This window comes from Amblyraja radiata, chromosome 24 (assembly GCF_010909765.2).
Source record: "Amblyraja radiata isolate CabotCenter1 chromosome 24, sAmbRad1.1.pri, whole genome shotgun sequence".
Classification (NCBI taxonomy): Eukaryota; Metazoa; Chordata; class Chondrichthyes; order Rajiformes; family Rajidae; genus Amblyraja; species Amblyraja radiata.
Window position 1 is genome coordinate 6626480 of NC_045979.1, and position 27327 is coordinate 6653806.

Consider the following 27327-nt stretch of genomic DNA (forward strand, 5'->3'; position numbering starts at 1 on the left):
AAGGACATCTTTCAGTGCAGCTTTGCCATTCATATCAGAATCAAAATGGCAACACAATCTGAAAGCCGTCCGTTTTCTGTGAAGCGCATGACTTTCTGATTCTCCATTGGTTATGCTTGCAGCTAATTCATGGCTTCTGTTAATATTTGAAACAATGTTCAATTTTTTTCAGTTGCAGCATACCATAGCTCCCATACTCCAGTGAGACCGTCGAGTACCTCCAGTACTGGTAGCAGAGGCAGGTAAGTTGTTTGAAGGTTTCAACATGTCAGTGCTTCTTTAGGCTGAAATTACCTTCGCTTTTTCAATCTTGTTGCAAAGCCTCTTGAAAATAGCCTTTACAACAAGTGCATTTCCTGAGAAACTGAGTTAATGTTGGAAATGTTCCCCATGTCATGAGAAGGAGTCACTTGAAACAGGATAATACTGCCTATTTTAATTTTGGATCATATCCAGGCAGAGAAAAACTCAGATACCAGGATTTGTTATGGATTGTGCAGGTGGAGTTTGACGTCAATTTAATCAAACTATAAACTTTAGCGATTCTTCCTGCATCTTTCGTTGTGCCATAGTTAATTATCGTGACAAATTTATTTCCCTCTGCCTTGTTTACAGGGTATGCCAGAAGCAGACTTTGAAATTTGACTTGTTTAAGTTGTTTATAAAAAGAGCAAATTGATGTTCTGGTTTAGGTCTTTCTGCAAAGAAGAGCACAATTGAAGGTGTAATATCACCCAACGTACTTTATTTTTAAATGTGTAATGCCATAGTTATATTACTGTAACATGGTTAATATTAATTTCTAATTACTCGTGCTTTGTTGCAGCTGCAGCTCTTCTGGTAGAGCTCACTTAACAGAGAAGGGAATCTCTGTTTTCCGGACAGACTACGTCAAAGTGAAACAAGAACCAGGCACAGAGGATGATGTGTGTAGTTTTTCCAGAGCTTCTGTAAAGCATGAGCATTTGGAAGATGGCCGGCGAAGTGCTTGCATGGTAAACCTCAAATACTTGTGTTAAAATCAAGATCACGCATCTTTTTATAGTGACAAGAATATGCTTGACAATTTAGGTTAAGGCGGCAGAGTCATTTTGTGAGCGCATGTTTTGTTAATATTAATGTGTTGCATTAAAATGTAAATTATATTGATTAACCATTAATTTGCAGAAAGCCTATTGATGTATTACAAACTTATCTAATATAATTACACAGCAAAGTTATTTTACGAAACTGTTCCTGTTTGCTGTTGACTTTCCTGAGTGCCAATTTTAAAAAATATTTTCAGATAGCTGGTGGTACTTATTTCATTGCAGTAGTGTGTGACAAAACTTCAGGAAAAATACAGAAGATTGTCATGGTAGTTTTTAATTGTCTGAAAGTCTCTTATTGTAATTGTATCTGATTAATTACCAATTTGAGCAGTGGATTTCAGAAAACAAACATTCGGTATTTAAAAAAAAACCTTATCCCTCAGATCCCCTAAAAATTCCTACCTCTCACCTTAAACCAATGCCCTCGTGTTTTGGATATCCATACTGTTTACCTAAGCTATGCCTTTTATAATCTTAGACTTCTATCAGATCACGCCTCGACCTTCTTTCCTCCAGGAAACACAAGCCCTGCCCATTCAATTTATCTGTGACTGAAGTTCTTCAATTCAGACAATATTGTGGTGAATCTCCTTTCGCGAGTGCAATTGTATCCTTCCTATAGTGTGGCGACCAATACTGTACACGATACTCCTAAGTTCAGCCTAACGTTCTGTCAGAACCCTTCTTCAGCATTTTCTTGGTGTGTAAACCAGTATCTGCAGATCCATGTGTCTCCAGAGTTTTATAGGATTGCAACATAATCCCCCAACCTACGAAGGCCACCATCCTTTGCCCCCTGCCGAAGTATCGCGCACCAACCACCAACCTGGACACACTGCAGCAGAGCCACTGTCGTGCCGCTCGGAACGCCTGTTGATGTTTAGTAGAGAGTAGAGTGTTTAATTTGTTCATGATATATGTATCTTTATTTCTATTTATTTTTTACTGCACACTGAATGGACACTGGTTGAGCAAAGTTTTTTTGTTTCCTCTGGGTATGTGAGTACTCAGGAAAATGACAATAAAGATATACTATACTATCAACTTGTATTGCCTCTTTTAGGAAATCATGGACTGGTACACCGAGGTCTCTGTTCATCGACGTTCCCGGGGGCATTATCATTTATTGTATATGTCCTACTCTTACTTGACTTCCCAATTGTATGACCAAGTTGCACCCCTCCTCCAGCAAACCTCCTTGGGGAAGTGGCACGAATCTACAGAATTAATGAGAAACTGATCAACCTGTGGCAACTATTCCAGAAGTAGTCACCCAAGCCTCAGTCATCGATTTGCAGAAGGCAGAGGGAACGTGTGCTGATACTCACTTCTCGGCCGAGCTCCAAGATGTTATTGACTTGTTTTTTGAAGTATATAAGATGTTGGGCATTGCAGTTCACATCAAGACCAAGATCTGTACCCACCTGTGCACCACATTTCCTTCAAATGATAATGATTCAAGATTATGGAAGAAGAGGATGACTTTCCGTTTCTTGCGAGGCATCTCTTGGCAACAGCACATCATGATAAAATTTGCCAACACTTTCAATGCACCAGCATAACCGTCGGTTAATTGAGGAAAAGGTATTAGAAGGTCAAGGCCTGCGATATTTGCCAGGTAGCAGTGATTCCTGCCCTTCCCTGTGCTTCTGATACCTGGACCACCACAACAGGCATCTCAAGACAGATATGTGGAGGAAGGATTTAGAGGGATGTGGGCAAAAATGCAGGCAAATGGGCCAGCTTGGTTGGAATGGTTAGGTTTGACCAAGGGACCTATTGCCATGCTGTATAATTTTATCTCTGACTTAAGGCTTTGGAAAATACTTTCTGCCAAATACTTCAAAATTATTGGGAAGAAAAGAAATCAAAATGCAGTGTCTTTTCCCAGGTTAACATCTGGAGCTCTAATCCTATTATTCATGTTCCCAACACCACACTCCCAGCCCAGTGTGTCAGAAGATAACCAGGTGGACAGAGACACGTATTCATGCATGTTCTCATTGCTTCCTTGAAAACCTGCGTCAACCCTACTCTGTTTGGGAACCTCTGGGACATGACAGCAGAAAGAGGATATGGTTGAGTGTGCACAGAAGCCTCCAATGAATGACAAAAGGAAGACAGCACTGCACAAACTAACCACGTGCTCACTTGGTCTGCCAGCTCTCTACCCCATCTATGGAAGATTCTGTGGTTCTTGCATTGATCTCGTTAGCCATTTCAGAACTCACAAAATAGGAATGGAAGCAAGTCATCATCAATCCTGAGGGACTGCCTGTGGTGCAAAATCCTGCTGGACACGAATATAAATGATTGTTATTCAGGGCAAAGAACTAAATTATGGGATCCAAAACCTACTGCCGAGATTATTGGTGGAAATTCTACTTTTGGCTCTATCTGAAGACTGACGGGAATCTTTGCAGGCATCAGAGATATATTCTGAGATACTATTCCAATTTACTGTTCTCTCTTACACTGCATTTATGAATGAGCAAATGTACACTGCATTAATATTGCTGTTCCTTTCGTCACAAGCCGCCTTGATTAGATTTTGTTGAAAAATAGTCCAGCAACAAATTGAAGAGGCTTTATTTTTGAACTGCGCGGGTCCAAATAACTAAGTATTTGCTGTAAATGTTCCCCTTGTACAATTTTTGGTGTGCAGTGGAAAAGAGAGACTAAACGCTTCTCTGCAAGAAAAATGGGAATCGGAAGCAGTGTTCATCTGGGGCAGTATTACTATTTCTCAGGACAGACATGGGAATGGCAAGTGAAAACAGGTTCACTTGTGACATATTTGGACAGGGAATGGAGTATGGGCTTTAGAAACCTCAGTGCAGCAATGGGGCACAAAATTAATATAGACATAAAATTAGTTTGAAACATTTGATGAGAAAATAATTCACTTGCAAACTTCCTTCAAATTTAGATGAGCAGTCCAGAAAGCAGCTTGACGCCACCTCTTTCCAACAACTTGCATTCTGAGAGCGAGACTGATATTGAAGGGCTTCGAAACATAGAAAATCATGTTAAGATTGAAGGCTCCGACAGGACTGGAAGCTGCAGGCAATTGGGTATTACCTTTAATGGAAAATCTCCAATCCGCAACTTTACACATCGTTCACCACGTGTTGGAGGTGATAACAACAACAATAAGGATGATGACCCGAATGAAGATTGGTGTGCAGTGTGTCAGAATGGAGGAGATCTGTTGTGTTGTGATAAGTGCCCAAAGGTCTTCCATCTGGCTTGTCATGTACCTACCCTTCTCAATTTCCCCAGGTGAGTCTCATCATTACATTTCTTTCTGTGGTTATCGCAATACATCAAGGTTTTTCAAATGTCCAGAAGTGTGCTTCCTGGTAAAACAGCATGAGTTTTTTTTTTGGACTATCTGCAACTTGCTGTTAAGCTTATTGAAGCATTTGCAGAGTAGCTCTGCTGATGGAATTGCTTTAATCATCCATGTGTACTAAAAGTCGCAATAGATTGCCATCAATAACTAGTGTAAGAAAGAACTGCAGATGCTGGTTTAAATCAAAGGTCGACACAAGAAGTCTGAAGAAGGATTTCGACCCAAAACGTCACCCATTCTTACTCTCTAGAGATGCTGCCTGTCCCGCTGAGTTACTCCAGCATTTTGTGTCTGGCATCTAACTTTTTTGGCGTAGTTTAATGACTGTCCACAGCTTGCAAGGAAAAATTGATCCTTCAGGTTGTACAATTTCATACTCTATAAGGAGTCTGGTATAGAATCATCAGTTTTGCAAAGCATATTGCAAGCAGTTAGTCTGAGAGATTAGTAAGAGTTTGTTTTATAGTTGCGATTTCTAGAAATATGCAGGTGCACTGGGTCTATATTTGTGAGCACAGGCAGCCAGTCTCAAACCTTGATAAAAAGCATTCCAGTGATAATTCTCTACCAGTGATGATTCTCATGACAGTCTTCTTATCAAGTCCACATCACAAGATTAGAAATTGTTCAGCCAGAGCTGAACATACTTCTCGGCATCTGCATACAATGGTGTCTTGGGCTTCTTGTGCGCACTGGTGGAAAGATTGGTGGAAACGGCCGCGACGTGAACGCTCTTTCCTTGACCCCCGCGTGAGAGTGATTTGATATTTGATCATGATGGCCAAGCTGGAGAGCAACCTTCAACGGTACTGCTCCTAGTCTGGATCCATTCGGTACCCGAATAAGGTGGACCTTGTTACTAGAAGCTCCAGAACCTAAGAAACAAATTATCCATATGACAGTAAACAATAGGTTATCATAAGGTGATTGGTTCCTTTGTTGCTATTGTCTCTCCTCCACTGCTTCTTTGTGAACTTTTGGGTTTGCTCAAAATTCAAATATAATTTGTATAATTTATATTACTGCATTATGAACTTTCCCGAGTATTATGTACAAGATGCATTAAGGAATTTGGGGTCTGTTGGAAGCTAGCTGCAAACCTGCCAAATACTGGTATTTGATCCACACAACTGAATGATTGTAGGTTGCATCATTGACCTGCATCATAACATTCAGTTGCTTGGTGAATATGTATATCTAGTTTTATTCCATACAATTTCCCTTTCCCATTAGGAATGAAACTAGATGTTAACAATCTGTCAGATGGTAACTATAAACACAAAAAGGGAGCATCCTGATTGCAAAGCCGAGACTTCCTCAATTAACATGCATCTCACTTTCTTTCTCTGATACAAGCATGGTCAACTAATAATAGAATCTTATCAGCCTTCATAAATGGTTAGCATTGTATCCATTGCTGAAGGCAATTGTTGCCTTCAATTTACCAATCTAATTTATCTTAACATGGGAAAATGTGCACTTGTCATTCTCTAAAAACGTGGTTAAAAAAATGGTTAAGCCTGTATTTAAACAGGTTCTCAATTTCTATTCATATTTTAGTCATGTATTGAACTAGTTGATAAACTAACTCCAGATTAATGCATGCGTTGTGGGTTTATTTTCCATACGGTACGCTGTTTAACTTCTCTGTGGGTGCAAGGATGCTGTGCATATGCTATGTTTCTGGCCTTTTTAAAAACTGCCAAATTTGTTTTTGTGCAAAGCTGGGGTGGCACAACTACTTGGCACAATTAAATTATTTATCAAGGACTCCTAATTTTTGATCCCATTAACTGGTCAGGCTGTTTAGTAAGTTTGTGATGTCTGCTGGTACTACTGATACACACACTTATAAATTAATGACAAAATAAAATTTTAACCCTGGACTTTCTTTTCTTTTCGGAATTAAGTGGGGAGTGGATCTGCACGTTTTGTCGTGACCTGTCCAAGCCAGAAGTAGAGTATGATTGTGATAATTTGCATCACATAAAGAAAGGGAAAACTGGCCCCAGCTTGGCCCCAGTTGACCAGAGGGTGAGTTACATTAATTTGTCTCTATCTGTCTTTCTGTCTCTTTCCCTACCTCTTCCCTCCTCCCCTTTTGTACCCCATATTTATTGCAGCATAATGGTGTTGAATGGGCAGTAAATAATGGTGTGGATTTACCATATTTGTCAAGTTGTTCTTTTTTTTTTTACCAAGGAACCTGATACATGTGAAGGATATAGAAGTGAATATCACCTTGATAAAGTAGCAGGATGGATACGATTTAGCTAATGGGGAAGAGAACACAATGTATAATGTTAAAATTAGTGCTGTGAGAGTCTGGGTTAATTGGGGAATACCCAGGAATTAGCACTTACACTCTAGTTTATACTTTACTAGACTAAGTGGGACCCGTTGGGTCCCATTTTCACGCGGGAGGGCTGGTTCCCCAACTCAATGTTCCACCTCTCCACCAATTCCAATATTGGTGGCCAGTGTGTGGGGGGGGGGGCTTTCTAGAGGGCTAGTATGGGTGTTGTGGTCTGAAGGGACTGGTTTCTAGAGGGCTAGTATGGACCTTGTGGGCCGAATGGATTCTTGGACTCACAGTTCGGCAACTCACGGCTGGTGGACTCACAGTTCGGCCACTCACAGCTGGTGGACTCGCAGTTCAGTCACTCACGGCTGGTGGACACACAGTTCAGTCACTCGTGGCAGGTGGACTCATTTCAGTCACTCGTGGCTGGTGGACTCATTTCAGTCACTCGTGGCTGGTGGACTCATTTTAGCCACTCGTGGCTGGTGGACTCATTTCAGCCACTCGTGGCTGGTGGACTCATTTCAGCCACTCGTGGCTGATGGACTCATTTCAGTCACTCACGGCTGGTGGACTCATTTCAGTCACTCACGGCTGGTGGACACAGTTCAGTCACTCAGGCTGGCAGACTCGCAGTTCACTCACTCACGACTGGCGGACTCACCGTCAACTCACTCGCGGCTGGCGGACTCGGTTCACTCACTTGCGGCTGGCGGACTCATCTCACACACGCGCGCGCACACACACACACACACACTCTCCATTTCTCTCACACACACACACACACTCCATTTCTCTCACACACACTCCATTTCTCTCTCACACACACACACACACTCCATTTCTCTCTCACACACACACACACACACACACACACTCCATTTCTCTCACACACACCCTCCATCTCACACACCCCCTCCATCACACACATATCTGGGACATATGGCAGTAAAACTCTTGACTATACTCACGCCCGACTTCTGGACTGAGCGTGGCCTTGAAGCCAGGTCCGACTTCTGGACTCGGGTCTGACTTCTCGACTCGGGTCCGACCTCTGAACTGACCTCTGGCCTGACCGCGACTTCCAGACTCAGCCACGGCTTGTAGACTCAGTTTACTCAGCACGACTTGTAGACTCACAGTTCAGTCGCTCACGGCTTGTAGACTCACAGTTCACTCACGGCTGGTGGGCTCAACAGTTCACTCTCACTCATGGCTTGTGGACTCACAGTTCTGGACTCAACTCTCACTCGCGGCTTCCAGGCCTCCAGGGCTTTATTCTCCTCGCCACCCATCCCCCGGACGGGGCGTTACCTTCATGGTGACTGACAGGCGAGAAGACCAATCTGCTGATTTCAAGATTTTATAAACCTTCATAACTTTTCTAATATTTCACCGATCGGAACAAAACTTGGTGGCTTGGAGCCGAGGAGAACGGTGAGTATGGTGGCGAAAAAAAATCCTAGTGATATACGGTAATGTTTCTGCGCAAATTTAATTACAACGCAGTGGTCAAGATGAGAGTTTTAGTAATAGTAATAGTATAGAAGATAGATCTAATTATAATGAATATTATCTTTTTTCAGTCCTTGCAAAGTCGGCAGATAACTATAGTTAAATTGGATGGATTCGGAAATTTTATTCCCACACAGAACTCTGTCTCGTATTACTTCAGCCTCTTAAATGGGAATTTTCGAACACTCATTGGATATTGAGAAAAAAGGCAGAAAATTAAATTGAGATAAAAGGATTCAATCCCGACCCAGTGCTGTCTGCGTGGAGTTTGCATTTTCTTCCTGTGGGAGCATGGGTTTTCCCTCCCTCTTCAGTTATCTCCCACATACTAAAGATTGTTATTTGGCCACTGTAAAATATGCTTAGTGTGCAAGTGAGTAGAAGAATCTGGGGGAGTCCATAGAATATGTAGAGAATGTGATTACTGTAGCATTTGTGTAAATATGTAATTGACAATCTGCACATTCTGTGGACGAAGGATGTGTTTCCATGCTGTAACTGTCTTATCACCTGTGAACTCCCTGAATGGTAGATAATGCTCAAGGAGTCCGACATCTTAGAATTCTGTTTTTAATTTTCATATGTTAGAATTGAAATGGTCAGATTTATTCAATTCAATTACAAACAGAGTTCCATATTACTTCAATTGCGTGATGTGCAGTCTAATATAGAACTCAGATTTTAATTCACTTTTTAAAAAACCTTTTTCTCTTATTTTTCCCATATTTTAGAAGTCAGAACGTCTCTTATTATATCTGTATTGTCACGAAATGAGCATTGCATTCCAAGAACCCGTTCCTAACTCTGTAAGTATCACTGCCGTAGAGTTGTATTCAATTTCTGAAGTGCTTATTGTTATTTTCCATATTCTTTGTGCCAGATCTGCGTTCCAGACAAAGCAGCTAGAATAACTATATTTAAAATAACATTCTAGAAATAATTCAACAGTTTAGGCACCATGCGAGTTTTCAACATTTTCATCATTTTGGGTTGATGACTTTTTAAGTTGAGAATCTACAACATTTATTGAGAGTAAATGTTACATTTTACTCCATAATAAAAGTGTGCACCAATGTAATAATGAGGTGCTTCTGCATTGCCCTCAGTAGCTAGCACAAAATAGAATGCTCAATTTCTGACACCTATTTACAGGCACTCCCAAACTTGTTTAATAGGCAACTTGTCTAAACAATTCACAATAGGTGGTCCCATTTCTTGCTATTACATCCACATTTATAGAATCATTTCAGAGCAATGTGGCCAGAAACCACTGATTCTTCCTGAAACATTTTCCTTGGCAACTCTACTTTGAAGGATGGAGAATCGGACAAGTTCACCCAAGCCCGGGTTTGCAGCCATTGGTCAGGATCCAGCGGGTTTGGAGAGGTGGGGCGAGTTACTTTTACTGTGATCCAAGGGCTTAACAAAAGTAAGGAACATAAATTTAGCAACAGGAGAATGGTGACTTCATAGATATAAAAGAATTGCCCGGGCTCGATGTTCTTCCAGTTTCAGCCACTGGCGGTGCGACATCAGGAAGGCGAGCGATTGTACACCAACTGCGCACCGGCTGATTGACGAGGCTATTCATGCGGTTCACTTTGTAACCTTTGACTGAAAGTACTTTCTTCAGGACGCCACCACTGATAGGACATGTTCGGTCACCATGGGGCACACTCACCTCACACCAGTTGCCACTGCTTCCTGTTGCTGTCTTTTGTTCACTCCGCCGCTCTTCCTCCACTGTCTTGCCCTCCTGTCGCTTTGTCCACTCTGCTGCCCTCCCCTCTGCCGCTGCCTCCTCCTTCCCCGGAGTCGTCGACATCTTCGGAAGATGTCGGTGACTGCAGGGGAATCACAGGAAGAGGAGGCAGCGTTGGAGTGGACAAAGTGGTGGCCGACAGGAAGAAACGGCAGCTGGTGAGAGGGGAGGGAGTCTCATGGTGACCAAGTGCGTCCTGTCAGTGGCAGTGAGCTGAAGAAAGCGCTGTTGGCCAGGGGCCTCAACGTGAGCTGCAACGGTTTGGCAGCTGGTGGGGAAGGGCTTGCTGGTGCAGACCGGCAGCATTGGCACCTGGTTTTAAGGTGAAACCCCACACAGTGCTGGAGTAACTCGGGTAGCATCTCCGGAGAATGTGGGTAGGTGACATTTTTGGATCAAATCAGTCTGAAGATGGGTCTCGTCCTGAAACATCGCCTACCCATGTTGTCGAAAAATGTTGCCTAACCGGCTGAGTTACTCCAGCACTTTGTGCTGTTTGTATATTGACAAGCATCTACCGTTCTTTGTTTCTACCTAGTTTTAAGGTGATTCTGACGCGTAAAAATCTGACTTGCATAAGATACAAGATACAAGATAGATTTATTCATCACATGTGCCAGATGGCACAGTGAAATGAAATTCCCATACAGCCATACAATAAAAAAAAAGGGACGCAACACACTGTAGGGTTTGACATAAAACATCCCCACACAGCAGAATCAAAGTTTCCCACTGTGTGGGAAGGCACCAAAGTCAGTCTCTTCCTCCATTGTTCCCCGTGGTCAGGGCCTCCCCGTGCCCTCCGCAGTTGCCGCTACGGGAGGCCCGATGTCCAGGACCGCTCGCCGGAGTGTTGTAAGTCCGACGTCGGGGCTGCGGGACGTCCTCAGCGGCGTGGACACCAGAGTCGGCCCCCTCCTACTGGAGTCGGCGGCTTCCAAAGTCCGCAGGCCGCGCCGGGTGGAGATTGATGCTGGAGATCCTCTGCAAGGCGCCCCAGGACTCCACGATGACGGTCAGCGCCGCCCACGTTGGAATTTCAAGATGGCGGCGCTGGCTTAACAGCTGCGGCCCACCTGCAGTCCGTCTGTTTTTTTTCTTTCGTTTTGTTCCTTGTCATGTTTTAGTTAATTTTGTTTTATTAAGTTGTGTATGTATGTGGGTGGGGTGGGAGAAACATGCTTTGGTCTCTTCCTTCGGGGGATGCGACTTTTTCTTCGGTCGTATTCCCCGTCTCCGTCTGTGCCGAGGCCTAATGGCGGAGCTGGCGGCATCGGAGCTGTAGCAGCGGCGGAGACCCGACTCGGCACCGAAGCTGTGGCGGCGGCGGCGGCGGCAGCAGCAGCGGCAGCGGAGACCCGACTCGGCCCCGAAGCTGTGGCGGCGGCGGCAGCAGCAGCGGCAGTGGAGACCCGACTCGGCCCCGAAGCTGTAGCGGCGGCAGCAGCAGCGGAGACCCGACTCGGCCCTGGAGCTGTGGCAGCGGCAGCGGAGACCCGACTCGGTCCTGGAGCTGTGGCGGCGGGAGCAGCAGCGGAGACCCGACTCGGCCCTGGAGCTGTGGCGGCGGCAGCGGCAGCAGCAGCGGTAGCGGAGACCCGACTCGGCCCCGAAGCTGTGGCGGAGGCGGCGGAGACCTGACTCGGCCCCGAAGCTGTGGCGGAGGCAGCGGCAGCGGAGACCCGACTCGGCCCTGGAGCTGTGGCGGCTGCAGCAGCGGCAGCAGCGGTAGCGGAGACCCGACTCGGCCCCGAAGCTGTGGCGGAGGTAGCGGCAGCGGAGACCCGACTCGGCATCGGAGCTGTGGCGGAGGCAGCGAGTTTGAACCGTCGCCTCGGCGCAGAGGGAGAACAAAGAGGGAAGAGACAGACTTTAAGATTTTGCCTTCCACCACAGTGAGGAGGTGTTTGGTGAACTCACTGTGGTGGATGTTAAATTTGTGTTGGTTGTGTGTTTTTGTCATTTTTTAAATTATATGTATGACTGCAGGGAAACAAAATGTTGTTCCCCTTATAGTTTGGGGAGTGTCTGTATATATTTATCCTCCATGTGTAGATCCTGAGATGTGTACTTGCTCATTTTGGTACTGCATCTGGTACTAAAATTTCTCTAAAGGGAGATGGTGTACATGATAAATTATTCAATACTTAACAAAAATTAGGTTTACTTCATTACTCATTCAATCATGACAATCTCTTCCTTCCGTGGACAGTAGCTTGCAGCATTGGACGGCAGATGGCGCAATGGTCTAAGTGTTCGGCTGGCGACCGGAAGGTGGCCGGTTCGAATCCCGCTTGGAGTGCATACTGTCGTTGTGTCCTTGGGCAAGACACTTCACCCACCTTTGCCTGTGTGTGAATGTGTGAGTGATTGGTGGTGGTCGGAGGGGCCGTAGGCGCAGAATGGCAGCCACGCTTCCGTCAGTCTGCCCCAGGGCAGCTGTGGCTACAGAAGTAGCTTACCACCACCGAGTGTGACTGAGGAGTGAATGAATAATGCGATGTAAAGCGCCTTGAGTATTAGAAAGGCGCTATATAAATCCCATCCATTATTATTATTATTATTATTATTTACTTTGTAAGTGCTGGCGTATTTCACTTCATTCCCCTGAGTTGCCATTTATCATTTGAGTCTACAAGGGAAGATTTAATGGGCTGCATTGCCAGTTATATCAATTTACCCAACAACTTGTATTTTCGAGCAAAGGCATTGGGATGAGATGATGACTACTCACTGACGTAAACCTTGTAGTCTTTAAGAATATTTTGAAGTTAGCGGTACTTGGATTCTTGAACAGAAAGTGAGTGAGAGTTGTATAGGGAGATGGATGTGTGGAGTTGAAATTTCACTTATTAGCTATGATTCGATTAAATGGTGAAGTTGACTTGAGAGGCTGAGTAGCCTACTACTGTTCAACCGTGTTATTGTTTGCTCCCCATTCCTGTTTATACTCCTTCATAAAATATAAAAAAAGATAGCACAAGAACAGGTACACCAGCCATTGAAAGTGGGCATGCAGGTGCAGCAGGCAGTGAAGAAAGCGAATGGTATGTTAGCTTTCATAGCAAAAGGATTTGAGTATAGGAGCAGGGAGGTTCTACTGCAGTTGTACAGGGTCTTGGTGAGACCACACCTGGAGTATTGCGTACAGTTTTGGTCTCCAAATCTGAGGAAGGACATTATTGCCATAGAGGGAGTGCAGAGAAGGTTCACCAGACTGATTCCTGGGATGTCAGGACTGTCTTATGAAGAAAGACTGGATAGACTTGGTTTATACTCTCTAGAATTTAGGAGATTGAGAGGGGATCTTATAGAAACTTACAAAATTCTTAAGGGGTTGGACAGGCTAGATGCAGGAAGATTGCTCCCGATGTTGGGTAAGTCCAGGACAAGCGGTCACAGCTTAAGGATAAGGGGGAAATCCTTTAAAACCGAGATGAGAAGAACTTTTTTCACACAGAGAGTGGTGAATCTCTGGAACTCCCTGCCACAGAGGGTAGTCGAGGCCAGTTAATTGGCTATATTTAAGAGGGAGTTAGATGTGGCCCTTGTGGCTAAGGGGATCAGAGGGTATGGAGAGAAGGCAGGTACGGGATACTGAGTTGGATGATCAGCCATGATCATATTGAATGGCGGTGCAGGCTCGAAGGGCCGAATGGCCTACTCCTGCACCTAATTTCTATGTTTCTATGTTATCCAATTTATTTCCTGTCTTTCCTTCCTCTGAGCTTGTGGCAGCTTACAGTATTCACCACATTCCTTTATCCCACCTTCCATGTGTCCAATACTGGCTCAAATCATTCGGGTATCATCTTAATGCATCATCATCATATCTTCTCAAACATCTATCTTTGCAAACGATCTCATCGTATTCAACGTCCTTGTCCTTGAGTCCCTGGATATGATGTTACTTCCAAATCATGCCCATCTCTTGTACAATTAATTATCTTTCCCAGTGGACACTACTTCAACCCATTGTACAAATTGCATTCTTTGATTATGACGTGTTTTTCCTCCTTTTTATTGACTACGCATCTTCGATTGTCAACTCGGAGCAACTCTTATCTAAAGTCCATTCATTCCTGTTTAATTATAACTGGAGCAATTGAATTGTAGTGTTGTGGCATTTATTCCTTCAGATTGTCCTGAAACTTCTGTTATTTATACACTAACATGATGTATGCTGATGAGGGGTCAGCATCCCTTCTCTTTATTACCACTTATGATGCATGCATTTTCAATATTTTGTCAACCTCCTATCTGACATTTTCAGGATGAAGGGTCGTTTTCTTCAGCTGATCAGACTCTTGCAATAGCTAGTTGCAATTCTAGCCCTAACCAAGCATTTATTGTGTCTTTCTCTGGTGCTATTAATCATTACAGTGGTCACAACTTTAAAAAATGTTCAACCAGGTTTATCGTGGGCAAGTGGAACCTGCAAAACACAAAAGGCTGGAGGAACTCTTGGGAGCAAATGCGACAGTCGAAGGAATTGAGAGTACGGGATAAGTAACCAACAAAAAAACAGACATAGCTGGGGCCCATGGGCATGCCCATGGCTACATCTTGACTTGAAGGAAGTGAGAGGAGTCAAAGAAGTTGTTATGGCAGAGGAGAGTGAGTTGAGGGGAACTGAATGTGTTCCTGTTCAAGGAAGAAACAAGAGGCCTAGGAAGTGGAAGTTATTGAAGTGTATCGGATGAAGGTTGGATGGAACTGGACGGAGGGGAACAGGCAGGAACAGTGGGTTTTCCAGGGCAACCCTAGTGGATTTTGGGAAGGAGAGATAAATGGGCAATGTGCTGGTGGGCGCTATAAGGTTGGAGACTAGAGGAGATTAGCAGAGACAATAAGATTGGTGAGGGTTGGGAGACAATGATCTCTTGTTCATCAATGGGGTAATGGTCAAGGGGCAAGTATGAAGTGGCGTCGGAGAGCTAACGCCTAGTCTCATTACGGTAAAGGTCAGTCTGATAGTCCACTAAAGCACCTCCCTTGTCAGTGAGTTTGATGACAATATTGCAATGTGTAGCCGGACATCATTAAGTTCGCCGACGACACCACTGTTGGTGGACGAATTACAGATGGTGATGAGTCACAGTACATGAGTGAGATCGACCAAATAGTGCCTGCACAACAACCTGGCTCTCAACATCAATATAACCAAGGAGCTCATTGTGGACTTTGGAAGAGGAAGGATGAGGACCCACAATCCCATTTATAGCGATGGTGGAGAGGGTCAAAAACTTCAAATTCCCGGGCGTGCACATTTCCAAAGATCTTTCCTGGATCCAGCACACTGATATAATCATAAATAAGGCACATCAATGCCTCTACTTCCTGAGAAGATTACGGAGATTCGGTATGTCAACGAGGATTCTCTTGAACTTCTACAGGTGCACAGTAGAGAGCATACTGACTGGCTGCATCGTGGCCTGGTTCGGCAACTTGAACGTCCAGGAGCGGAAAAGACTGCAAAACGTTGTGACCACTGCCCAGTCCATCACTGGGTCTGACCTCCCCACCATCGAAGGGATCTATTGAAGTTGCTGCCTCAAAGGCAGCCAACATCATCAAAGACCAACACCATCCTGGCCACATACTCATTTCACTATTGCCATCCGGAAGAAGGTACAGGAGCCTGAAAACTGTAATGTCCAGGTTCAGGAACAGCTACTTCCCCACAGCCATCAGGCTATTAAACACGACAACAATTAAGCTCTGAACTAAAACAGACTATTGTTATTACTGCTCTATATTTGTTTATTTATCGAGTATGTGTGTGTGTGTGTGTGTGTGTATATATACACACTGAACTTTGTTCTTTTTTTTTTTCCTCACCCGTTATGTACTATGTACAATGTTTACATATTCTGTTGAGCTGCAGCAAGTAAGAATTTAATTGTCCTATCTGGGATGACAATAAAACACTCTTGACTCTTGAATGAGCGGAGGGCTGCATATTTGGAAGGGGATGAGATTGGAGTGGGTCAAGTAAGGACTTAATGACTTCTAGAAACATAGAAAATAGGTGCAGGAGGAGGCCATTCGGCCCTTCGAGCCAGCACCGCAATTCATTGTGATCATGGCTGATCGTCCCGTATCAATAACCCGTGCCTGCCTTCTCCCCATATCCCTTGACTCCACTAGCCCCTAGATCTCTAACTAACTCTTAAATCCATCCAGTAATTTGGCCGCCACTGCCATCTGTGGCAGGGAATTCCATAAATTCACAACTCTATTCACATTCTGTCCAATGACTCTGACATTCACTGTCATGAAGTACTTTGAGAGACTGATGATGGCACACACTAACTCTGACCTCCAGTTTGCCTATAGTCACAACAGGTCCACAGCAGATGCCATCTCCCTGGCTCTACACTCATCTCTGGAACACCTAGATAACAAGGAGACCCACATCAGCCTCTCATTTATTCACTATAGCATTGCCTTCAATACCATAATCCCATCCAAACATCTTCAAACTTCTGGACTTCGGAGTCAGCTCACTCCCCTCTACCACTGGATCTTTGACTTTCTCTCAAGACCACAATCAGTGAGGATAGGCGACACACATCTTCAGAAATTGACTTTTTCTTTGAAATTTGACATACAATACTAGAACTTTTTTTTTAAATGGAAATAAAAAGCATTTGAGTGAGCCGAACATTGAACCACTTCATTTCATTCTTACTTCACCATCGGTGTCTAATTTTATTTGGACACGATTGTAACCAAAATTTGCACTGAAGGGGAATCAACCTTTTTTTTGTCTCTCTAGGTTCCTGATTATTACAGAATTATTAAGAATCCAATGGATTTATCCAGAGTGAAAATGAAATTGCAGAAAAAACATTCTCAGCATTACCAAATGCCAAAGAGCTTTGTGGCTGATGTCAGGCTCATTTTCAAAAACTGTGAAACGTTCAATGAAGTAAGTATAACATGAATATGCACGTTTCAAATACACCAACATTTCCAAGTTCTCGTGTCATAATGCTGGTAAGCTTTTTCACTCATTATTAGTTGATTTTCAACACACTATAATCACGCTTGGACTCAAACTGCATAAAACGAATTTCAGTTGGAAACCAAAAATATATATCGTACAATTTGATTCATGACCAGCATTATTGAAGACTTTGGAAAAAGAAACTGGCACACGAGGATAATGCCACACAAGTATAAAAGTTCACTAATAATACTAGTTATTCATCAGTAATTTCAATTTTGACTACATTCAAAATGTGGATTCAGGAAAATAAAATTGATAGCAACAGGCTACAAATTGGAAAGCAGATATTAGGGGCTAGCAGTGATTATAGCAGAAGGTAGGAAGTGATAGATCACAAAAAGCAATGCTGTAAACCCCTCAGATGTAGAATCTAGATTTTGAGATAAAATATCAAAATGTGCACGTTAAAACTAATTTGGAGTGATCTGAACCGAAGTATAATAAAGTAATTTGCAAACTTGCCAAATTTATCCAACTAAATGTGAGTTGTGCATTTTGGAGGCTAGCTGTAATGTGAAATGTTTATTGATGATTTTGCATGATATGGATATTGCTGGTGAGGTTAATGTTGTTCATCCCTAATTTCCCTTGGAGGAGTTTGAGTTGGTTCCGTGAATCTTTGCAGCTTATCAGGTGAACACATTTCCATGATGCTTATAGGTACAGAGTTACAAGATTTAGGCTGAGAAACAAAGTAAGAATATTTCAAAGTCAAATATGATGTATGACTTGACAGAATCCTAGCAGATGGTAGTGATCCATATCTGTTGACTTTCTCCTTTGGAGAGGTGGAAATGATGTGTTGGCAGCCAAAGTACATTGGTATTTAATGGTGGGGGTAAACACTAGGTACAATAACAGACTGCAAAGGTACTGTGATTAGACTACAATTAATATTCTTGGGTCTCCATACAAAAAGGATAAAGTACTGAAGAATTGGAACAATTTACAACAATCGCAACTGAGTTAAGAGGATGCGACAAGCAGTACTGCACAATTCTACATTATACATTGATCATTCATTGAAGTTGTAAACAGAATAATTAGATTCTTTGGTTAATAAAACTTACCAAGGCATACGCCTATCTCTACCTGTTATTTGAGTGTGGCTAATAGCACCTTTATATGGGTAAAGCTGGAGAATCATTGAAGTTAAAAGGGATTAAAGGGTGCAGGATGATATAGGAGGAGACTTGTGGAGTTTGGCTGATTTAGGATTATTGGGATGAGTGACCACGTATGTTTTACATGTAATGACTTTCAACTTCAAAAGATTAAATTTGTAGCCTGATATAAAAAAATGAACAAATCTTGTGTTTTATTATCCTTGTATGATTATGGTATTTGCTTGATCTTTTGCATTTGTCAGCTGACTTGGGAGTAATAACTTTTTTGCAAGCACAGTCTTTGGCTAAAATAAGACATAGCAGTTACCAAGCTTTCAATTTGGCAAAAACAAATCCAAAATAAATGTATAATGAAATTTTAAATGTGACATTGTAGCATCAAGAGTTCTTTAAAGTGATTAGATCTGTTTTAGCCAAATATATATATTTATATACTACTGGTTGTTTGTTCAAATGAAACAATATTATAAAACTGACTTCATCAGGTCTGATGGGCCGCTAGTGGTCGCAGCAGACATGTTCTTCTATGGTCTAAGTCAGGGGTCAGCAACCTACGGCCCCCGGGCTGAATGCGGCACATAACCCAAAATCATCAGGCCCAGCAGCCGTTTTTGTTTTCTTCCCGTGGAGCCCAGGCGCGGTGAAGCAAGGACGCCTGCGCTGGCGGCCGCGATGGTGGAGCCGCCGAGCTCTGGCTGTAACGCATCCTGCGCAAAGCCGCCAGCACAGTCACGCACCTGTGTGTAGGCTTCACTGTCGGGATCAAATATCCACTCTATGATCTTTGGTCGGGATTGGGGTTGTTAATAAGCCGGGGACGAGTGAGTATGAGTGGCGTCCTCGAAGGGGCGGGATCCATGTGTACACGTGATAGATGTGGTCCGCCATCCGCTCACAGACATGCGTCCTGGCCCCTATGCAGAACAAGGTTGCCGACCCCTGGTCTAAGTTGTCTTGATTAAATTTGATTTGATAGACCCCTTGGCAAATTTTGTTTGGCTTGGGTACAAGTTCATGTAAAGCTACAGTGTGACTATTTTGACAAATCATAGCTCAAAAGGTCTCCTTGTTTGTGCATATACAGCGATCTTAATGTAATTTTTTTTTAAAATGTTGCTGGCAATGTAAAACTGAACTTTGCAAAATTTCCATAACATTCAAGGATAACATTGTTAGCTTTACTGGTTGGTTCTGGTACATGCAATAGTATTGTTTTGCAAATCACCATGATCCTTCTGTCTCCGAGTTCTGCAATTGATCATTAGATGTACTTTTCCTGCAATATCACACTTTCCTGCATTATACTCTATTCACTATGTATTCACCATTCCCTAATCTCTCTTTATCCCTTTCTAGACTCTTTAATTCATTTTTTACATATCTTTCTGTTATCAGCAAACTATTAGCCAAATCTTTGACACCGTTTTATCAATTATTTACATTAAAGCGTAAAATGCTGTGAAATTGTGACAAGAGTAACCTTACTCGTTACATCTTGCCAATCGTTTATCCCATTTTTATTTTACTCCAAAACAGCCAGTTGTTTGTTCATGCCACTGTTACATCCACATGCACATGTACTCTCTAATGTTTTGTACTGATTTGGTTCTATCTGAGCAAGATTGGCGATTTGTAAAATTGACAGGCAAGTTGATTAATTATATAGTAAGTGGATACATTTTGGAGATATAGAGTCCTTTTGGGTATGTTTCTTCATCTTTGGTTCCTGTAGTCTTTTTCATTTGTTTGGTGTAGTTCCATATGTGATGCACAAAATAGCTTTCTGTAGAGTGTGGACACAACATTATTCCAGATTAAATTTAGTGGAAAATCTTTTTTCCTTGTCCAGCATTTCCATCCTTCAGCCTGACAAACATTATCAGAGCTCCAACCAGTATTCTCCGCGTTATCTTCAGTTTTCTCCCCTCGGTTCAGTAGTAGTAGTAGCTAGTGTAGTATTCCGCACGGTATTTGCACCATGACAAATTGCCATAGTGTAGATTGCAATAGGCTCGTTGTGCTCCTCCATAACGCCCAATTTGGATTGTAGTGGTACTGGATGTTTAGAAATAAAGGAAATTACTGAGGGAAAGATGGTTCCTTTGACAAAACCCAGCTCACTGAACACTAACCAAGAGCTGGATTTCTGCATTGCAGATTTCAATATGTTTAACTGGTGGGAAACTGCCATGATTTTATTTAAGGTAGACACAAAATGCTGGATTAACGCAGCGGGCCAGGCAGCATCTCTGGAGAGAAGAAATGGGTGAAGTTTCGGGTCGAGGCCCTTCTTTTGATTTTATTTAACATTGTTATTCCATGATGAATACAAAATCTTCCATTTCTTGCAAGATTCATAACAAATAAAAGAACAAGGTTTACACAAACATAGCGTCTTTCTAGCAATGTATGCTCTTATTTTGATTTTACACTTTGAGCATGATCTTGTGTTGCAGAACGTGTTCACATATTTTAACTAGATTGCATATGTTTACATATGAAGATAGGGTAAGTGCTTAGAAAGTGAGCATGACATTTACATCCAGTTGTTGACCAATTATATTAAACTACTACATTATTTTACATTCGTAACAGATTGGTCCTTAGGTCTGCTGTGCAAATAGATATGCACTTAACAGGGTAAACTATACAGATATTAAGGAAACTTTTTGATGTTTATCTATTTCCGTGCAACATAAAACAAATTTATGTTATGAATTTTATTGTCTCATAAAGGTTACCCTATTACCTGGGGTTCAAAATGGTCCTCAAGCCTTCATGGGGACCAAAGAAAGGGAAATGAGAACCAAGGTAAAACATAACCCCTGCTTTTGACAGACCTGTTATTTTCTCTGCAGTCTGTAATCAGTTGAATTTTGTTGTTTATATAAATTCAAATATGACACATGGTGGATGAGAAATAAAGATGTAGGACATCACCAAGGCGCAACAGAAAATCTTTTTGCATTAGCCACTGCACTTGAATCAGATCAAAATCATAGTGGATTTTCACTTTGGTTTCAATTCAGGGAGCAGGATAAGACTAATGAGCCAAGGTCTGTGTCCTACTCTCTGCATCTTATGCATATGGACTTTAGTTTGTCATTGGTTGGCTTTGTTAGTGGAATGGCTGGTGAGAAATGGGATGTAATGGTGCTGCAGATGGGGCTTATTTAGTCTTATGCTTAGTGGAGTAAAGGGAGCTTTGCTGTTGACATGGAATTCTTTGCATGATCTAGAATTGCTTTTTGGTGGGTAGCCTCAAAGGGGAACATTCATTTTACCAGAAACTGTCATTCAATTACTTTGTTACAAAATAATGCAATTGGACTAATCAATTATCTTACCATATCTCTTTTTTCCCCCCATGGAGGTTTTTAATGCAAATAGAGTTGTAAACAACTTGGAGACTACCCCTTTCTAGCTTTTAATGTCTCCTTATAAACCCTTTTGACATTCAGCAGAAAATTAACGCTCTGTGTTTTAGAAATATCAAAAGGAAGTTCATAGATTCCTGGATATATCCCTCAAGTAGCTTCACAACATTGGTTGTAGGACCTTGTGTATATTTATTGACTGCATTTGCCAACAATCCTGTCATGTTAAACGTAGTCAGATGAGATGCACAGACATGTTGTGAGGTAATGAAAGACTATTTAAGTGCAATTTATTGTTTTTATTTGAGGTGTGGGTTAAATGTAAGTTGCCTTTCAGGTTTGTTGTATGGTCTTAATGTGAAATACGCAGTAGTTGCACGTAAAATGTTTGCCTAATGTGCAAAAGGATATCTATCAAAACACTTAGTATGTGATCAATGTTACCGTTTCATGGCAGAATGATGAAGTGGATTTGCCACATTAATTCATAATATATGATAGTATTTTTTTCAATTATTGAAAAGAGATTAATTCTCTTTATTCTCGTCCTTATCTTAATTGTGAGCTATTTCTAAAATCCATACATATTACTTAAAATAGTATGGCTATTGTCTCTAGATACACACTATTCAAAAGTGAGTTTATATCTGAGTGTGCTTTATTTTGAGGATTTCATATATGCCAAATTCATTTTCGGAGTTACTTAAAGTTTAGGGTAGATTATGTATGCATATTATAAACTTCAGAGAATTTATTCCAGAAAGTTTTCAATAGTTCTCCTTATCTGGAAATGCAATGAGGGCTAATGGCTTCCCATTCCCTCAACAAAGTGGACATTTTTAATTGTGGGCATTGAGTTTTAGTAGGTGAATTTAAAAACATTAACCTTTGTCGATGATCGTATCCCCGTTGAAGCCCAGACAAGGGATATTTCCAGTAGTTACCATTTAACTGCCAAGCATAAACTAAATTTCTCACCTATTTAGACTCCAGAGGTCTAATTCATTCTTCTCCCAACTAAAGGCAATACTCTTAAAACATATTGGGAATTAACTTGTCATAACAACCCATCTAGTAATACGCATGGACTTTTAATAAAGAAATACTTACTTCCTTATGATGGTGTAGCTGTTGTGCTAGTAGTAAGATTAACTATTTTGTATGTGTTCACTTTTTAGGCAGATTCAGAAGTGGCCCAAGCTGGAAAGGCTCTAGAAAGCTATTTTGAAGCAAAACTACAAGAGGTTTATTCAGGCAGAACCTTTACACCTCTAATGGAATCAGATTCTGATCATGAAGAAACTCATATAAGCGAGGATTCAGATGATGACTTTGTTCAACCTAGGCGAAAGCGTCTAAAATCAGATGACAGACCAGTGCACATTAAATAATTTTCTTCACCTTGAGAGGAAGATGAAGATGAACTTGTTAGACCTTTTTTTGCCCTTAGCTCACTGGAAGTGAGCAACATACCTGTGGCGATCTGCTGGTTGGTTGTAAAAGCTGATACCCACCAAACAGTATTTATTAGTTTTAAAATGATTTTGTACAGATAAATAAGACTTTGTTGCATTTGTTCATTTCCTGAATACGAGGACTCTTTCCAGACTGTTGCTTTTTTTAAATAAAAAATCCTTGCCTTTACTGATGTAATTATATGATTCTTTGTGGTAAATGTGTAGAAGGCTTGTATTTTATTGGCATGCACAACAGAATATTTATTAACTCTACACACCTTTAATTTGCATATTTAGAACGAAAAGTTTAATTTGTGTAAAATAAAACCAGCTCAATTATCACTTTGGATAAATATATTTGATCTTGTCTTTCAGGTGGCTGTTCTTATTTTGTTATCTTGTTTCAATGATTGAGTCTTCTGAATAGATTCAAAATCTTACGCTGTCCATTGAATGTCAGTGTTTCAATGAGGTGTACATGTGCACTGTAAGAACTGCCGTTAACTACACTGAAAACTGTTTTAAGGACCACAGTAACATATGTAACACATCTTAAAAATACAAGATTTTTAAATTTATTTTTCCTAACAATTGTAAATGTATTTTATGTGTGCATATTTTTGTTTTGTACTTCGCAGTTAGTAAGGATCCATGGACATACAGGGCCAACAAAATTATGAGTTATGATATGGCCCAAATATGCTTCAGCAGTCTAACTTATCACTTTTATTCTACACCATTTAGTTGATATTCCAGTAGTTTTTTATTATCTCATGAGCTTCCATATTTTCAAAATTATCGAAGAATTCAAGGCAGTTTTGTGGCATATTGATCTCATTCTGTGCCCTCTTGATCCTTCATTGGATGCATAAGTGAATACCGCGTAAATTTAGAACAGAATCACGAGTACCCTTTTAAAAGAGTAGCTTGCAAAATTATTAATTTTAAACATAATTGAGCAGTTCATGTGCTTGATTATTAAACAACAGGATCTTGCCTCTAGTACACTAAACATTAAGTAGAAGTGACTAGTCATTTAATGTAAGAATCATATTTTCTATCCTTTGGAATTCCCCCGTAAATTTGGCAAGAGCTGCTGATATTTTCCGTGCTGTTTGGGATTGTCCAAACTGAGATTGACGAGTCACAACCCCAGGCTCAGTGAGCTTACTTAATTCAGCAAAGCAAAAATTTCCATAATTCCTGTAACTTGATGTTAACTATTGATGTCTGTAATTAGGGTGGCTGGTATTGGAAATTGAGGACCATGGTGCATCTAGCACAATATGACATCTCCAAATTTTACATTCGGTGCCTATTTTTGGGTATGTTCAATATCAGAATATGACAAGAAATCATGTGAACAACAAGAAAGCCATCGTGGATTTCCTCCTGGAGTTTGCTGGACAAAGATTCCAAGTTTATTCTTGAATGACAACAGAATATCAGTTTACACTTCATTCCAAATTCACAACATTTCGATCAACTGGACATTCAGATTGTATTTACAGTGGTCAAGTTATTGATGGGAACTGTGATCTACAGATGTTCTACTCAACTTGACTTTGGAATAATATTGCTACGAGCCAAAAATTAAAGTGTGTAGTCAGGAATGGAACTGCAAGTGATTACCCTGCTCTCAGTAGTAATACACATATAATTTTGAAGTAGATGGAACAATTACATTTGGAGTTTGTATTGATCTTTAATTTTATTAAATTGAAATCTTAACTGGATTAATATAAAATTATTCAGTGCTAATAATTTATTTAAAATATACAAACAATGCTGAAATCATTTGAACAATTTAATGCTATCTAAGATTTTTCTGTCAACCATTATGTATTGTCGTGTGAGAAGTGTATGGTTTGTGTACGGAATAGGCAGTAATACCAAGGCATCTGAAGCGTATCGGTCAATTGAATTTTTTGTAGTGATTACGGTATAAATATGTAAAATCTGAACCTGAAAAAGGTAAATATAGGCTCATGGCACCCACAACATGTTTTGCACCACAAATTAAACATTAATAAGTGTGCTTTGATCTATGAACTTCTGGAGAAATAATGGTATCAACATGTTAAATAAAATATTTCCCATTTCTTCTTGCATATGGCGTGCACAGCCTAAAGTTGTAGGACAACTTGTTCTATTTGATTGTGCAGGTCAGGTTGATTGCATTCGTTGAAACAGGGCGGACCACGTGAAGGTTGCAATCTTCCACCCCATTTCCCATTTGAATGTTAGAATTCCAAGGCAAGAAGGCTCTTATTTGAAGAGGCTTTTATGAAAGGAGCCAGGATATGGCTATTTGCTTTTATTGTATTTCCCTGACAACTGCTATGTAACTGGTTTTCTGTCTCCACTCAAAAAACTGGTCAACCAGTAAGTGGGAAAGTTGATTTCTTTTTCAGGTTTTGAAAATCAATATACCTGCTGAGTTGCTTTTCTATAATTGATGTGCTGCATATATTTTACAGTCAATGTTAATCTGTAGCATGCTGCTGGATGCTACTGTTTTTTTCCCCCAATTTCAGGATGCAGAATATTTGTTCATAAATCTTAGTTTACATGTAGCTTTTGTGCAATTTTTCTTTTGTGCTCTAGTACTATTTTGAACACCTGCATCTGACTACTAAATGTCATATTAGCTGGTGAATATCAAATCTGTAATAGGCTTTCCATCATTGGGAGGTAGGTAATTAATGTTTGTACCCATAAACAATGCAATCCCTAATCAATTGTTAAGCTCCAACGAGCAGAATAAAATGTTTAATTGGGATCTTTTGATTTCATAACTTACACCTTTTATGTACTTCAGTAGACCATGTTTTCATTTGATAATTGAATTGTAAGAGAACATTGACATTACTTCTAAACAGTTGATGCCATGTGACATGCATCTAATGTGTACTGCAATTCTGTTAAAACACCAGTAAACATTGATGCTGCTATTAGATATTGCAAAGGGGGAATGGACCATTGAAATATACAATGTTATATTTAAAAGAGAGCCTGCAATCTACTGAAGCAGTGTACAGTGAATTGTGAAGTTGCAATAATAGCATATTTATAAGTTGCACTTTGTTTCTATATATATATCTTACTACATTGTGATAATTTGTGCATTAGCTCAAGTGTTGGACTGAAATCAAAAATAGTAGAATGACATTGAAGTTATTGCTATTTGAGACTAAAACTGAACAAATGACAAATGTTACTTTATCTTCACAAGCTGTTTGTGTGTGCCATGAAAATATACAGCCTCATTAGCTACTGATCATACTCGTCGATCGTCCTATGGATGAATTTTAAACGATTTAACTTTGTCTTTTTTTATGATTGCCATTTATGACTGTTGCACCCGCTGTGGTTTTTTTTGCTAGTTTTGTAGCTTAAAGTTTACAGTATTTTTGTCAAAATGAGTTATTTAAAAGCCTGTTAACAGTTTGTAAATATTATCTGTTTAAAATAATATGGAATGTGTGTTGTAGATGATAACATTTGTTGCATTAGAACAGAAGAAAAGCTTTAATTGGAAATATTCTCCTTGGTCATTTCTATTAAATTGTACAGTTTGCAAGGGCCATGTAGTGAGGAGTGATTTTTCTTGTGCTTAAACGCAGACGTGGCCTTCAATGCTACCACAGTGCAGATGATTCTCAAATAAAAATCAAGGTGTCAATTTTGTTGAAATAAATGAACATTCTGGTTATTCAATTAATAAAAAATATATTTTCGTTCAAGGCAGCAGAAAGATTTCAGCCAAGTCAATGCAAGCACATGTGACAATAAATTTGAACTTGAGGTTGAATCACAAATAATTAATTTCTGCTGAGGAAAAATAATATGAATCGGTTTTACAATGTTGGAATGCGTCGGGGCTTTTCAGCAATGGAGGAAATTAAGTTTGAATACAGACTAGAATTTGTATCGGCATTTAAATACTGCCCTGGCTAACTAGATGCATTAAGAATTTTGAATCCCAGACTGCAGGCTGTGTAATCTAAATTTAGCCGACTAAATTTTAAAGTCTGAAATTGATCATAAAAAAACTAGATTGTACAATTTTTGTGTTACAGATCTTTGGGGAGATGGCCTGGTGTCTAATCAGATATGTTGGTGACACCAGACTCCTTGTCAAGCGATTGGCTCTTACTGCCTCTGAACTAACTGGCAAGCCACTCAGTTAAAAAAAAAAAAACGACATTACAATTAGATATACAATCTAACATTGACCAATGTGCCAAATTTGAACATGTTTATGTTGCATCCAGAAGATAAACATTAATGCTGGAGTAACTCAGCAGGACAGGCAGCCTCTCT

At 40.8% G+C, this 27327-nt stretch overlaps 1 protein-coding gene across 2 annotated transcripts in view; it reads left to right on the forward strand.

Moving 5' to 3' along the window:
* The window catches only part of trim33 (tripartite motif containing 33), an 84429-nt gene extending 57732 nt beyond the window's left edge, over positions 1-26697 (forward strand). Inside the window, exons 13-20 of one of the 2 annotated variants that reach the window (XM_033042327.1) lie at positions 173-242; positions 827-995; positions 4021-4373; positions 6357-6480; positions 8995-9069; positions 16807-16959; positions 20904-20978; positions 22723-26697. In XM_033042327.1, the coding sequence (XP_032898218.1) occupies positions 173-242; positions 827-995; positions 4021-4373; positions 6357-6480; positions 8995-9069; positions 16807-16959; positions 20904-20978; positions 22723-22935 (1232 nt within the window). In that variant the 3' untranslated portion in view covers positions 22936-26697. The remainder of the gene's footprint in view (positions 1-172; positions 243-826; positions 996-4020; positions 4374-6356; positions 6481-8994; positions 9070-16806; positions 16960-20903; positions 20979-22722) is intronic. The other variant, XM_033042328.1, reaches the window with a different exon arrangement.
* Positions 26698-27327: the final 630 nt, after the last annotated feature.